Source organism: Seriola dumerili, unplaced genomic scaffold, assembly GCF_002260705.1.
Source record: "Seriola dumerili isolate Sdu_G_001 unplaced genomic scaffold, Sdu_1.0 BDQW01000138.1, whole genome shotgun sequence".
In the NCBI taxonomy this organism is placed as follows: Eukaryota; Metazoa; Chordata; class Actinopteri; order Carangiformes; family Carangidae; genus Seriola; species Seriola dumerili.
In genome coordinates, this window is record NW_019174393.1 from 3307942 (window position 1) to 3324488 (window position 16547).

At 41.0% G+C, this 16547-nt stretch overlaps 1 protein-coding gene across 2 annotated transcripts in view; it reads right to left on the reverse strand.

The window, feature by feature from the left end:
• LOC111225043 (plexin-B2-like) overlaps positions 1 to 16547 on the reverse strand; it is a 176042-nt gene that overhangs the window by 17767 nt on the left and 141728 nt on the right. For both annotated transcript variants that reach the window (XM_022749789.1, XM_022749790.1), the window contains 12 exons: positions 16418 to 16529; positions 16162 to 16263; positions 15961 to 16056; positions 13650 to 13737; positions 13219 to 13382; positions 9519 to 9667; positions 8493 to 8628; positions 3405 to 3541; positions 3120 to 3302; positions 2222 to 2333; positions 566 to 775; positions 384 to 467 (listed from right to left, as the gene is read on the reverse strand). In XM_022749789.1, the coding sequence (XP_022605510.1) occupies positions 384 to 467; positions 566 to 775; positions 2222 to 2333; positions 3120 to 3302; positions 3405 to 3541; positions 8493 to 8628; positions 9519 to 9667; positions 13219 to 13382; positions 13650 to 13737; positions 15961 to 16056; positions 16162 to 16263; positions 16418 to 16529 (1573 nt within the window). The remainder of the gene's footprint in view (positions 1 to 383; positions 468 to 565; positions 776 to 2221; positions 2334 to 3119; positions 3303 to 3404; positions 3542 to 8492; positions 8629 to 9518; positions 9668 to 13218; positions 13383 to 13649; positions 13738 to 15960; positions 16057 to 16161; positions 16264 to 16417; positions 16530 to 16547) is intronic.

Genomic DNA, 16547 nt, shown 5'->3' on the forward strand with positions numbered 1-16547 from the left:
CTTATAAAGGATGTTTATTATTAGGTTATTAATTCAGTTGTTAACACTTTTATTAAATCATTAATAAACAATTATGAACAAGTTATAACACAATTTTCATACATTGATGCCGGCTCACTATTTGGCAAGATCAAGATAATGCTTACTGCTCATTAATCTGACTAATGAGTTACTACCAATTATAACTTAAGGAGTCTTATTGTAAAGTGAACGCATCATCATTATATTATAAATGGTAGTAACTCATTAATTAATTAGTAAGATCTTCTTGCCAAATAGTGAGCATGTTACAACTAGTTTATAGTTGTTTATGATTTTTAAATCCTTTATGAAGGGTGGTTTTATTGTTAAGTGGTACTTTTAATAAAGGTGCGTGTGTTTACCTGCAGGATGTTAACGTGACAGGAGGCATCGCCAACGAACGCCTGAGCCTCTTTGGCCGTCATCGCCTTGGAGAAACCTCGACCCTGAGGAGAGCAGCGGACAAAGAGAGAGAGAGTGAACTCCACAGATTGACAGACGAAGAGCGAGCGTGAAGTGTGTATTTAAAGCGCCCGCCTCTCACCGTCACGATGATGATGCTGGTCTCGGTGATGACGTTCTTGGCGAGCTCGTTGAAGCTGGGGTTGGGGTGGTAGTCGAAGTTCTTCAGCTCCTCCATCCCGTTGTCCAGGAACAGGTACGTCCTGAGGGACTGGGTGTCGAGGGAGGCGTTCACCGACGGAGAGTAGAACTGCAGGACGGTGTCGTTCTTACTCAGAGTGTCCTGGACAAACTGAGAGAGACGAGAAGAGGAGTCAGTGTAACCTTCTGCGTCACGGTGTTTGACTTTACTTCACTTGGTTTTTCTTCAAATGCAAACTAAAGGAACCGTTATAGGATCGAATTATAAGATTTTATTCTCGTAAATTTCAGATTTTCTTTCCCTCAACGTGGCCCTAACACTCTGTTGCTCCGGTTCACTGTCACAGCCTCGTACAAGTTCACCACATCAACTTGAAAGGTGACGATCTTCACATCTCTCTGCTGCGCCCATGTGGCCAAATCAACAAACAAACAAACAAACAAACAAACAAACAAACAAACAAACAAACACTAACTGCATGTTTAAATATAATCTATTAGCATTTTCCTCTGATGGTTAAAAGTGTCTGTAGTGAATCACTCTGGATTGGACGTCAGATTTGAAATGCAGGTGTAACTTTTACCTTTTACTTCAGACTCCCCTCCTCTCCCCTGCAGTGAATCCTTCCTTCGAGACTCTGTCGAGTTGCGGCTGCAGACCAACGTGCATCCAGTCGATATTGTGCTTTTATTAAAAATTTGCCTCGGTCCTGTCAGAGTGCGTCCACCTCTGATATTATGTGGCTTCAATTACTGTCGGCTTATTGATCTGAACAACTGATTCTGAAGAGACCAGTCGCTCGGATACAAAGATTTTTTGTCCAAAATTTAAGCAAAAAACAAAAAACAAGGAAAATGTTGAAAACTTCACATTTTTCAAAGTTAATTGTTCATTTCATGAATTTACAACCATTCAAGGGTAAACTTTTCATGTTTTATAGTAATTATTTTTATCTAAATTATTAATAATGTAATTAAATGAAATAATCAGATTTTGTGAGCTCTGAGATCACTCCACAGTGAAGGTGTCACACTACGAAACATTTTAAGAAACATTTCTGACGATACGTTTGATTTTCTTTTAAGATGATGGTTGTTTTCCTCATGCAGAGCTTTGAATGGAGGCTACAACTTATCAGTGTTTTTATTTACACATTTCTTTACAACTATCTGAGCTGTAACCAATTAATTTGATTTGTTTTCATATGTTAAAAAAACACAGTGAACAGCATTCACCGTCTTATTCTGCCGCCTTGATGTTTTCTAACGCATTAAATGCACCAGTTTTAGTGTTAAAGACAAACCAACAGTCTATGAAAAATATGAGAGGACAAGACAAAAGGTGGAGAAAAAGAAAGTGGAAAGAGGAAAAACTTGAGCTGAGAAGTGAGAGAGAAAAATAGATTTGTAGGAACGATAAATAAAAAGTGGAGAAAGAGGAAAAACAAACTTTGTGCAGAAAACTGAAGCTGAGAAACAGAGAGGAAATGAAGTACCACTTTAAAATAAAGAACCAGCAAACTCCATCAATCTGCTGCCGCAGCAGCGCGCACGCACACACACACACACACACACACACACAAACAAACACACTCACCTCTACCGGAGCAGTGGCCTGTGAGAACTCGTCAGCAGAGGGCAGGACTTTCATCGTGGCTCTCTGGATCAGGTCAAAACCATTTCCCACCACAACAATCTTTCGACCGCCGCTACACACACACACACACACACACACACACACACACACACACACACACACACACACACACACACACACACACACACGGAAATTAATTTAAATACAGTACATTTATTTGGGAGATTTTACTTTTCTTCCACGTTTGTTTTTTTAAAAAATGTTTTCTTCCTGCACTGAAGTTACTTGTTACTTAAAACTGATTTATATGATTATATCAATATATCTGTGATCAGCTGATAATCAGTCATAATCAGTTGCTGTGTCAATTTACTGGGAACCGATGACAATGTGAACTTAAGTCTCATATATTGAGATCGGGGCATCAGGGTCAGTAGTAGATCACCTGACTCATACAGAAAACTTACAGATATAAGTCGAGTATTTATTATATCCCACAATAATAAATAATATATAAATATATTGCACCTGAGAAAAAAGCAGTGTGACTTGGGCAATCGACATTTATGCTTTACTGACACAGAACTTCAAGGATGAAGATCAAATTGTTAGCTTTGCAAATGTCCGCCTGGTTTCCCGCCCTCCCTCTGTTGCCGAGCAGAGATCAGCTGATCTCCTGAGCTTTTTCCATTACGACCATCTGGGGCCGTCGTCCCTCGGCCCCGTTGTGAAAGAGAACGCCACTATTATAAAGGTTCCCTTTCTCCTACACACCAAACATCAAATCTTTACCAGACCTACAAACACCTGAGCCTGAGGACGCTGTGATGACATCACGCTCCCGACGCAGACCTGGATATTTACACCAGTATCTCCACCTACTTAAAATCACACTCACCACATGAAGCTGGCTTTGGGGTAGTAGTCTGTGATCTTGGGGTTCTCAGAGTACTGGTACGCTCCTGTGACGTCTTTGGTGGTGTTTCTTCCGTATTTCACCGTCAGCGTTAACCAGTCCGAGGGCACCTTCTGCCCCCGGTACTTGCCGGTCTTACAGGTGATCTGTGACCCGAACGACAGTCTGAAGAGGAGGGAGGAAGACCGCCAACACAGACAGTTAGTGTCTCTTGAGAAGACATAAGGTGAAATGCGGTAGGAGGCGCTGTGAACAGGCTTTGCTTACACTTCACAGGGGACTCCGCCCACAGTGACGGCGACGTCGTCTTTGGTCGCCGTGTCCAGGTCTTCTCCACGGATGGTGATCACGGTTCCTCCAACGGCTGGACCCCTCACCGGGTGGACGGAGTCTGGTTTGGGATCCTGGAGAAGGAAACATAATAAATCAGCTGTTTGACAGCGGCCTTGTTTTCATTTCCTCCGAAGTTTAACAAGCAGTTTGTATAAATAAAATGGAGGAGGCAGGGGTACATTGACTTTTCACTGTGCTTTCCTTCTCCGTGTTTTTCCTCATTTTCTCTGCCTTTATTATGTTTTATTTCATTCAAACCCTTTGATTCAAGCGCACAGACACTTTCTGTGAGGGAGAGGAGACAAAAAACCTGCTACACAGTAAATTAGAGTCGACTCTGGAGTTTGAGCAGGACGTAAAGACAGGATGACAGTGGCCCCCGTCCAAAGTGCATGAGAGGTCTGTGACGGTTTGATGAGTATGAAATTGATGTGAATCATTTTCAATTTTGTGCATAAAAGAGCAGAACGAGAAACGCAGAGAAAAATCATCACAATATCACAAACAGCTTTTTACGCTGGTCTGAGGTGGAGAGGTTTGTGTATCGATAAAAACGAGATGTGACGAAGCGCAACAGAAACAGTCGAGGAATAAATCATGTCGTACACCAAGCATGAGACTCAAACGTCCGCTGAAGAGACGACATCCGCAGATCTGAGTGGAGAGATGAGGAAACCTCGGCTTCTGCCAACAGCTGTTTATCTCCACAAACCAACCAACAGTACTAAAAGTAAATGCACATTAATTTCACTCTTTCTACTGCAGATTCGGTTAAATAGTTGGTTAAAACAGTTTTAACACCCAGGTCCATGTTGGCACCACCTTTGATAAAAGGTGTTTTACCCTGAGCTCAGAGCTTCAGGTGGCGCCTCCACATCCACTCCATTAATCTTCACTTAAAGGTCCCATCCAGTCTAAAGGTCTCTGTCCATGTGTAGTTAGATTATAAAGCAGGTCTAGGTTCAATATTAATACTGTGAAAGTATCAAAGCCTCAGTCCACAGAGAAATGCACACCTGTGCACGCCTGTATTCAGAAACTGAGCCTTAAAACCAGCCGTCAGGACTTCCTGTAACTTTGTGATGTCACAACAAAGCAGTCACCGCTCTCAGCCCCGCCCACATGGATTCGCTCCCTCCAAGCTTACAGGATCTGTGGAGTTGTTTACCTGAAATCTGCTGTATTTTTATTGGATCACTCGGAAAACAATCAGCCAATCAGAAGAGAAGCTCAGAGCCTCCTCTCTTCTGATTGGCTCCCCGACCTGCTGTTACCAGAGCCTGAGAGAGGAGATGGTTTTTGGCTCTTAAAACCACAAATAAATCTTTTTATGGATCAACACTTCAGAATAAAACATAGTAAATGTGCAAAACATGGACTTTTAATTACAGCTTCTAATTAGTTTCTATTTTGTCCATTACAGCTTGTGATGTTGCTCAGGAGACATTTCAAGAACAAAATAAAACAAAAAAAAAAAACCCCACAAAAACCTGAGATCAGTCAAACTGAACGTTGGAAACAGACAAACACAAACAAAGAGAAAATTTAAATGAGAACATTAAACTTTAAGCGAGTGGAGTTCATTATATTCCAGCTGCTGTCCTGCAGGTATGAAAACGCTTTGATCACATCAAATCCAAAATATATATTTTTTTAATTTCTAAAGCTAAATAACTCTGCTCCGTGGCGCTGCAGCTCCAAAACAACACGGCAGAGAAAAAGTCGGTGTCACTGTAAGAGCTTTCACCGTGGGGGAGTTTTATCAACTTGTGTGTTTGAAGAATATTGATAAAGGAGACGGCAGCTGCTGAAACACACCAGCTGGTTGGTTTCCTGTTTGTACTGGTAGGTTTTGTACTGCACTGACAGCACGACAAACAAAACAAGAGGGGATATTAATTCTCGGCTACACCGGGGGATAAAGCAGCTTCGAAATTTAAGAAGTCAATCTGTCTTCCGAATTAAGACACAGCAGTCGAGCACAGTTGGTGAAAGTTATTTGTGTGAGGAGAAAATAAATAAATAAAATAAAATAAAAAAAAGGTGTAAATATGAATCCAAAGTGAAGAAGCACAACAATGTTTTCTAAATCAAGAGTAACACGAGTGTGTGTGGTGTGCAGCTGCTGAGACGTAGCGGAGCATTTGGTTTGTTGGCGTTTCAGATTTGTTCTCGCTGTTCTGGCAGAGAGAGCCACAAACACAAGAATAAATATCCCCAAAGAGAGACAAACTCATAACAACTCCGCCTGGCTGGAAGTTACACGCAAACAAAAACAGTGGCGCAGGAGGTAACACTTACTGAAATACATTTGGTCCGTGAGTCAGAGAAATAACAGACAGTTCTATATTTTTGGCTCCGGCAGAGAAACAGAAGCTCAGACCCCGAGACTCAGTGGAAGATAAACAACCGCAGGAAACCTGAAGGACAGAAAGTCAACCTTCATCAGCTGCACTAATCAATCGTCTAATATCAGTGTGTAAAGTGATAAGGTGGCGCTTAGCATCTTTCAGCTCATTGTTTTGGTTTCCACAGTTCATTAATGTCCGACCACCGCGAGACTAACTTTTAATACTTAGCTCGTTACGTTCGTTTGCTACAACACTGACGTCAACATTCAGCTTTAAAGATCCTGATAATCCTTTTGTTTTTCTTCAATCAACCTCTTATTGTGAAAAGTTTGAACATTATTTTACATTATTTTCACTTCCTGCTGCTTATTCAGTCACACATGTTTAATGTTGTAGAGAAATACTCAGATCTGGATGATGGAAGGAAGGAAGGAAGGAAGGAAGGAAGAAAAGATGGATGGAAGGATGGAAGGAAGGAAGGAAAAATGGATGGAAGGATGGAAGGAAGGATGGATGGAAGGATGGAAGGAAGGATGGATGGAAGGAAGGAAGGAAGGAAGGAAGAAAGGAAGGATGGATGGAAGGAAGGAAGAAAGGATGAATGAAAGGAAGGAAGGAAGGAAGGAAAAATGGATGGAAGGATGGAAGCAAGGATGGATGGAAGGATGGGAAGATAGAGGGATGGATGGATGGATGGAAGGAAGGAAGAAAGGAAGGAAGGAAGGATGGATGGATGGAAGGAAGGAAGAAAGGAAGGATGGATGGAAGGAAGGAAGGAAGGATGAATGAAAGGAAGGAAGGAAGGAAGGAAGGATGGATGGATGGATGGATGGAAGGAAGGAAGGATGGATGGAAGGATGGATAGAGGGAAGGAAGAAAGGATGAATGAAAGGAAGGAAGGAATGAAGAAAGGAAGGATGGATGGAAGGAAGGATGGATGATGGATGGATGGATGGAAGGAAGGATGGATGATGGAAGGATGGATAGATGGATGGAAGGAAGGAAGGATGGATGGAAGGATGGATAGAGGGAAGGAAGAAAGGATGAATGAAAGGAAGGAAGGAATGAAGAAAGGAAGGATGGATGGAAGGAAGGATGGATGATGGATGGATGGATGGAAGGAAGGATGGATGATGGAAGGATGGATAGAAGGAAGGAAGGAAGGAAGGATGGATGATGGAAGGATGGATAGAAGGAAGGAAGGAAGGAAGGATGGATGATGGATGGATATATTATCTTTTCTCTGGGGCTGCAACTAACGTTTTCATTGTTGATTAACCTGTTTATTATTCTCTCAATTAACTGATTCATTGAGCCATAAAACATCAGAAAAATAGTAAAAAATTCATTTTTATATCCATTATTTTATCTGATCAACAGTCCGAACCCCTAAATATTCCGTTTATACTCACACACGACACGGAGAAGCAACAAATCCTCTCGTCTGAGAGGCGAAAATCTGACGGTGAGACAAACAAATCATCTCAAATTCAAAGTTTAATTCCTGATGTGAATGTGAGAGTTTACCGACAGAGACGGACTGCTGGCTGAGGTAAATTAGTCATTCTGGTCGCAGCAGTTTGCTTTAATTAGCCTTTTGTCAGCTCAATAAAAACAAAATATATGTGAAGTGAGGAACAACACTAAAACATCAGAGCCTGTTGATCATATTTGTCTCTCTAGTCGTGGTACGTGGGAAGAGAAGTTCAACAGTTTCGTGCAGCGGTGAATTTGTATGCGAGGGATATTTTTACGCATTGCTGCTTCTTCGGGGAGGAAGATTCGCCGGCACTAGAGAGAGAAGAGAGAGAGGGCCGCGCTGCTTTCACTTTGTTATAAAAGCTTTTAATGTTTGTGGGATTTGATCTCCCGGGTTTGAAGTAGCTGTGTCACACAATGTTCTGTATTGCCACAGAACCTTTGATGAGGTGTGTATTTTTTCAGCGTCTGCAGGTTTCACAACTTTTAAAAGCTTCCTGCAGCTGAACCTGGATGTTTTAAAAAAAAAAAATCAAGAAACAAAACCACTATTCCTGATGAAAGAGAGCCAGAGAATGTGATCAAACTGGTGTGTGAACCAGGAACCAGCACACCTGGACACATCTGTGTTTAGTAAAGCAGACAGGATGTATATTTTAATGCTAAACCTGTGTTCACTTCACACTTCATGACGTCATGACGTGTGCGTAATACAAACAAAACATTGCTGCATAATGTCAGTAGTGAAACAGAAAGACTCTGTCCTGTGCCTTTAATACAAGAGTGGACATGCATCCCTGCTGATTTTGTGATTTGCAGGCTCAACAAGGTGGAAAAATGTGAGTAAAAGTAGGTTTAAATGCTTTTGTAGCATCTTTGTTGTAACCTTTATTTTGACAGCAGTTAAATTACTGGCCACACACGGAAATACAGTCACGAAAATGTCCTGATCAAGTTTTCTTGGCCCCGTTCCCGTTAATAATCTGCTGGTACAGAGTCTGAGCAAGAGAAAATATACAAGGCTGATCAAATATGTACCACGAAGCAAATGTCACAGGTGGTTCACAACTATTATGTTGGTAAGCTTAAATCTAAAGGTGAGTTTCAGTGAGTTTAGCGAAGAAAAGAAAAGATTGTGACCAGCTTTATGTTATTAAAGGCCGACCCCCCCAGAATCAGACTTCAAACGTACCCGGTAGGTGAAGATGACCTGCGATGTGCCGCTCCTCCCTCCCTCCACCTCTATCTGCACCGCTCCGCTGTTGGTCGGTTCAACCGGGAGGTCGAACGGAGGAACTCGCCTCGCCGGGCCGATCTCGCACACCACGCTGTGAACACACAAGGAGAGGGAGGGGCGTCAAACAACAGAGAACGACTCACTGAGGATTATTCTCATTGATCGATTAATGTGATGATTGCTTTGTCAAATAATCGAATTTCGTCTTCAAATGTCTCGATCTGTGCAACCAGGAGCTACTCAGGAAACTAGTTCATTTTATAATCAGTTAATTAACTAATGGTTGCTGCTCTACTTGCAGCAATCTTAGGGGCTATTATAAGGTCCATTGACTCGTGTTTTCTGGAGCTTTTAACCACCTGTCACAGTCTTCCTGAGCAAATTTCATCCAATGAGGACGGCCGTAAGACACGGTTGAAAGTTCTGGAAAAGCTAGTGCCCAGATGTTCCGTTTCTAATATCAAAACCGTGTTTTTCTTCACTTCAGCTGAAACCGTCCTTGAAGGTGAGTTTCCGTCCCATAAAACACACACACAGTATCTGCCAAAACCCACCACATAAACTCACATAAAACACAGTGTAGATAAAGGAAACGGCTCCACATAAAGCCTGGAGAACGTGTACTGAGCACCGTCGTCCAGTCCTCCATAAAACCTCATCAACATCACATCCCCGTGATCATTAATCTTCTGATTTTAATATGGAAACTTGAAGGTGTTTGATGTTAAAAGGTTCGTGTACAAGAAGAGATCCCGTCTTAACACAGCGAGGCAGGTACAGTCATCTGCTAACTTTCATATGCAAATCTGAAGATTTCACTTCAGGGTTTTTGCACTTACACAGGAATATTCAGTTTCCTGCAGTAATTAATTAATGGCTGCCAGAGGTTCATGTAAGCAACTTCACCTGCATAAGACCTTAACGTGCACAGACAGCAGCCGTGCTCCTCTCCGCATGTTAATGCAGCTGCCGGTAGGTTACCTGGTGGAGACGGAGTATCTGTCCTGCTGGTGAACGCAGTCCACTCCGGCCACCGTGATCTTCTTGATGTCTTCCTTCTTTATTCCCATGTTGGAGCCTTTGATGGTCACGGAGATCCGACCGTTCAGAGGACCGAAGCGAGGGATGATCTGCAGGAGGAGAGAGAAGACAGGAGCACGACATTCAGCCTCATACAGAAGATTAAAGTAAAGTCTTAAGTCAGTTAGCTGCCTCAGTTATTTTAAGTACCTGCTTGTTATATAATACGTTTTTAGTTCATAAACAGACATAAATATCCATCAGGTAATTCTTCGGGAGCTGCCTACAAGCAGATCTGTTGGTAAATATTCAGTTAATTTGCATTTATGCTGAATATCACACGTTTTCCTGTAATTTTCAGCAGCAGTTGAAAATCCTTAGTTTTGCATTTCAAACTGATGATGATCATCAAATTAAATAAACTCCAGGTTATAAAATTTCACCATCTTACAAACATATTTCTACTTACTGGACCCGTCAAATAAAATGACTCAGTGTGACACATTTTTCAATCTAATCGATAATTATATTTCTCTTTGTCTTTCTAGGAAACTGCTGTTTATGATTTATTTTTCACACTTATTTTTTTCTTTAAAACAAATTGAATATAACAAATGGCTACTTAATGACTGTAGCAGCTAATACTTGCTCCATTTCCCTTATAATTAGCATCAAATTGCGTTGGATTTTCTTTTTATTATCTGTATTTTGCAGCTAAATTTTTATTTTCTTTTTTCAGGAAATGTTTCTATGGAATTAGCTGGAAAATACTAAACCTTTAAAATAAAGTGTTGCCAAAAACGTACATGTTCAAAATCATTTGGAACACCCAAAATGCATCAAATCAGGGCTGCATTTATTATTATGATATCAGATGTGGCTGTCTGAGTGCAAGTTTATCTAAGTTATAACAGTACAATGTCTTCATTCTGCATCCTGTGACATCAGTGGAACAATATTCATTAAAACATCCCATGGAGACAAATGATGTTCAAGCCGTACAGTATGCACCATCTAGAAGATGGATTTTTCAGGGAGCGAGGCTGAACTTATCTGCCACAATTTAGCTTCGGTCTGATGTGGCCACATGAGGAGTGAAAGTAATTTCAGTTGTTCCATCTATTTAATGTTTCTTTTCCCCTTGTGAGTTAAAAGCCCTCCACAACAAGCTCAAATGTTGATGAGTAACAACTAACAACTCTTGACCTAATCAGCCGCTGCCCAAAGGAAATCGAGACGGGGCTTGAAACAAATGACTGATGTTCCAGAGAAAATAGGAAACATATTGAAGTCGTGCAGGCCAAAGGGGACCAACTGTGAATACAATATGAGTGAATAAAAAATGAGTCCAGATATGTTAAACCGAAGAGAAGGGACGATTGACGGAGAAATTGTCTGTTTGTGAAAAGCTGTATGGATTTTGGAAAATGTAGGATTCAATCTAAAGAAGACGACGACGTGTTAAAATGAATGTGGAAAGTTAGAAACGACTCGATCTGCAAGAGAGAACTAATGGAGCCGATTTCACAATTATCCAAACAGATGGAGGGGTTCTATTTATCCTTTAATTATCCCCCATGTCACATAAACACGCAAAAGTCATACTTGGGGAACTGTTTCATAAAGCGGCCAAAGGTGAACACATACAGTAAACGTGAGCATAACCATTTTAGAGTGAGTTCATAAGACATATTTCTCTGGCCATCCTCTTGAGAGCATGAATATCCACAGTGAATTTAATCTGATACAGGATATCAGTTAATCCCTGTCATTCAACAGAGTGTTAATTAAGGGTAAATTGTGATCTGATGGCAGAGCAAGACAAAAGCTCAGGTGCCAACAATTATTAGGATCCATCCTCTGGGGACTGAGAATATCCAGAACAAAGTTTAAGGAAATCTGACCAGTAGTATCTTATTGCAGATTAAAGTCTGGTCAAGGTCAACAAATTTACACCTAACAGTGGCACTGGCACCGCAATTATCATGATTCATCCTCTGGCGACCATGAATATTGGCAACAAATTTTATTAAAATCGTACCCGTTTATCTGAGATATCTCATGGAGCAAGTGCTGGTCAAAGTCAAGACATTTGTGCCTGGTAGTGGAATTTGGTCATTATAATGTATCCTCTGGGGATAATGAATATCCAATGTAAATTTTGTGTTACTGAAAACAGTTAGTTGGTAGTTAATAAAGACTAAGACATGGACCAAAAAATGTTGGGAAATTGTGACCTGATGGTGATTGTGATTCATCCTGTGAGGACCACGAATGACTGATCACAATTTGTGATCAGAAAATATGATCAGTAGTTTCTGAGGTAGCCCATTGTGAATTAAAGTCTGGTCAAGCTCTGAGCTAGTAGTGGCTTAGTTAGTTACTAGAGTTTAACCTCTGAAGATCATGAATATCCAAAGTGTATGTTTCATGTTGATCAATAAGACCTTTTAATCTGCCAAAATGTTAGTTAAACTAGAAATTTTGACATGATGGTGGGTCAAGACAGTAGATCAAGAGGTCATGATATTATCATGATTTATCGTCTGGGGACCATGAACACCTGGGACAAGTTTTATGAAAATCTAACGAGTAGTTTTAGAGGTATCTCATGGTGAACCAAAGTGTTAGTTGTAGCAGTAGATGAAAAGTCAGGGGATCACCAAAATCATTACAGTTCATCCTCTTGAGATCATGAATATCCACAATGAGTTTTATGTCAGTCAAATTCATTAGTAGCTAATCAAGATGTTTTTCACAGCCCTAAATCTTAGTTAATGAGGGGAAAGTCTGACCTGATGATGATGCTTAGAGGATATTAAGATTCTCCCTCTGAGGACTAAGAATATCTACTGCAGATTTCATGAAAATGCGATCAAATAACTCTTCCAAAAAGTGGGAATTTTGGCTAGATGGGGGCACTAAAGGAAAAGCATTAAGATTTATCCTCTGGGGAACATGACCATCAGTCAGCAGTTGAGGAAATATCCGACACTGGACCAAAGCGTTCTGACTCCTCGCTACTACGGAGGGCAAAACGAACCGTCTACAGTAGGTAATTGTAGTCTTTTCTGTTTCTTGTTATCTTGCACAGTCTGATCCACTCCCAGATACATTTAAAATCATTCTCGTCCTCGGTCATCCATGTGATTGCTTCCTTGTATTATTTCCTGTGACTGCAGCACATTTCAGGAGGTGCCGTCAGCAGACTGACAGTTCCTCTTCAGTAATTCCTTTGAAACCACTAGATGAAGTTTGCCGCTGTGCTTTTTCACTACAGAAGATAAATTTCAGACGAGCCGTCGTGATTTATGTCAAAAGGTTGTCTGGTCTTATGTAACACTGAGGAGGGAAAATGCAATGCAATATAGTGGATGTATGAAAGGTGCTTTTCACAGAGCTTCCCCTCGTATCTCTCTACAACTCCGCCGTTTTTTTTTTGTTTTTTTGTTTTAAACGACACAACAAGATCACAGCAGCGAGCTTCAACGTTTAAGCTCTGTGAGGTCACTGGAGTATACGGCTATAGAGTGTAAAGGTCACACTACCAGACACATTTCACGCATCTCTGCTGCACAGCAACACAACAAAAAGGTGCCACAGGAAGAGTTTTGTTGCCCATTTATAAGAGGGTGTGGCCTCGTGTTTTTCAGTGACTCACATCAGTGATCTCCGGGTTGGGGCACTGTGCGGGCTGCGGCGACGGGCAGAGTTCCCGGTAAACACAGGTGCGCGAGGCGGCGCACCAAACACACTGGTACTTGGCGTCGGCGTGTTTACACAGACTGCAGTCTTCTCTTCCCACGGAACAGTTATACAGCACGACTGTTGGATGGAGGGAGGGAGGAGAGGAAGAGGAAGAGGAAGAGGAAGAGGAAGAGGAAGAGGAAGAAGGAGGAGAGAGGTTAGTGCAAAATTAACATAATTCAGATGGAATTGAATTGGAAATAAGAGAGAGAGAGAGAAACTCAAACATTGTGCTAACTGCACTTTCACACCTTATCGTGATGTGTGTGAAATTGTGTGTGTGTGTGTATATGTGTGTGTGAGAGAGATTAAGTGTGTGTGTATTTGAATGAGTGACACACCAACCTGTCAGGGTGCTGTCAATCTTCCTCTCAGTGTCTCTGTCTTTGATGTGGAAGGATACGTTCACCTCCTGCTGCTTGTCATATGCAAACTGCGCACGCACACACACACACACACACACACACACACACACACACACACACCATCAGGTTTACATTAACATAGCATACCAAAACATTCCTATCTATTTGTAGCTCGACACTAAATTACATTGCATCTACCCTAACTGTGAAGGTCAGCACACACATAAAAACACATTCAGGAACACACACACACACGCATATGTTCCTGTAGCTGTAAATCAATGGAGCTTTGGTTGTTTGTGTGTTCGTGTGTCTGTGTGAGGAGAAAATGAGTGAAAGAGAGAAGAACAAAATAAATGTGAATGTAGAGACAAATACGGGAGATAATGAGACTGGAATCAGCAGTGCACACACACACTCACACTCACACACACACACACACTCTCTTTAACTGCATATTGGCAGTCTTAGACTCAGCATGAGGTGAGGATCAATGGAGGCAGAAAGGAGGAAAAACCGAGGGGTGTTTAGGAAAGACGACAGCACAGAGTCACTGACACACACACACACACACACACACACACACACACACACACACACACACACACACACAAATAATCACTACCTGCACTTCAGTGACTCAGTGAAAATAATTATGTTGCTTAGTCAGCCAGTAGGGGGCGCCAGCAGACACGTGGTCGTCTGTTTGACAGTGAATAAATCTGACTAAAATAAAAAAAATAAATCTGAACTCGAGCGTTAATCAAACTCACCTGATTAAACATAAATATCAACACAAGACCTCAACATCAACCACACTAAATAAAATAAAACAAACACAACTAGAACTGAGCTTCTGAGTCACAATTTACTCACAAATCAACCACTAATGATTCACTAATTCCCTAATTATCATTAATGATACACTCTCTGATTGTGTTATACCGCTTGGCAGCGTTCACTGTCGAACTTCAAAACATAAACAACAAGAGAGCGCTGGGTAAATGTGTGCGTTCCGTGGACAGCTAATGGACGCTATAAAAGAATCAGCGAGTGTATTATTAAGTGCAGGAAATGGATTTAATTTCGGTGCTGAGGTGAAGACGTGGGGAAATAACTAATGAGTCACCTCACAGAAAATCACAGATGGTTCTGTTTTCATCTACTCAGCTGAAATCATTATTTTAATGTCTTCCTGTTCAGCACTTTGTTTCTTCTGATGTTAGATTACAGTTACTTATTTTTCGCTAAATCATGTCTGGTCCTCTTCACGTAATGTCTTTAAAAGGCTTTTAATATCTGCTGTGATGTTACTTCATCACTTTTGTGCTACTCTTTTTTTTAACACCTGCTGCTGTTGCTGCTTTTGTCACTTGGTCATTTATTCAACTTAATGGTTAAATTGTTTTTCCATAAAACTTTGTAAATCAGTGGTTCCCAACTTTTTCCAACCCAGGGCCCATTGAAAATCTCCAATATTCTGACCCCGTGACAATAAGGAGGCCAAATAATGTCGTGTCAAAGCGCTTTTTATTTTAATGATAACAATCAAACGTTCAGGACTGAACTGAAAGCAGCGGAAGCTCAATGTTTCATGCAGAGGGAGAGCTCACTTGTCGATAGCAAACAAATATACAAAGTGGTCTGGCCTTAATATGAGAAACATTTTTAAAAAACATTTAAAAACATTATTTATGTTGTATTTTATTTTTTTTATAATTACACCTTTTCACCCAAATTGTTGTTGTTTTGCAAATTAATTGTCGGCCCACTTGTAATACCTTCGCAGCCCACAGGTGGGCCCCGCCTCACAGGTTGGGAACCACTGCTGTAAATGTGATGGAGACACTTTTGTTTTCTTCTTCTTGGTTAACTCTAAATCTGCCATATTAATACATATATTACACATATACTGTAGCTTAGCACTAACTAGACTAATGCTACTGGTAAAAATAATAATTACATAAGGAGGTATTTGTTAATCATATGATGCAACAAGCAATAAGGTTATGGACTGAATAAAGTTTATTTTTATAATTAAAAGGATAAAAATACAAACTACAAAGAAACCTGACTCCTAAAATAAACAGTAGCTTAGTTAGATTAATACTGTACACTGGTTATTTGAGCTTTTCTTCTTTCTTTTTTATTACTGTTCAGTGATTCTTAGCGTCAAACTTTATCTATTCAAATAATATCATTTATTTAATTTAAGATAAATGGTCTAAATGTTGCCGTTAAACTTTTCCAACTGAATCACATTAAAGTATTAGCCTCTCCTTCATACTGACCTCGTAACCTGTGAATTTGAACTTTGACCTCTGCTCCTGCATGACCTCCTCCTCTGTGTACTTCATCAGCTCCGTCCCGATGGCAAACGTGTGGCCCTGCAGGCGGACAAAGAGAGTGAGAGAGAGAGAGAGAGAGAAGTTGTTGATGATGATGTTTAGATGATTATTGATCAGTTATTGAACAGCTCCGACTCCTCTCACCATGTAGATGTCCAGGTTCCTTCCCTGGAAGCCGATTGGGATCTCGAAGCCGACGGGGATCAACAGCGGCTCCGGAGACTCAAACTGAGGACAGCTGTCAGGCTTCATCACAGAGAGAGAGGCAGAGGCAGAAATATTATAATCAGATTATCTTCTTTTAATTTCATTTAGCTTCATGTGAACAGCAAACACACACACACACACACACACACACACACACACACACACACACACACACACACACACACACACACACCTGTTGTGGTTTGACGATGTGACCTCCACCCACGACGTCATTGCTGTCGCTGCAGCTGTGATCCTGAGCGTTCCACTGACATCCCCACTCACTGGTCACACACGCTATACACCTGAAAACACACAATACC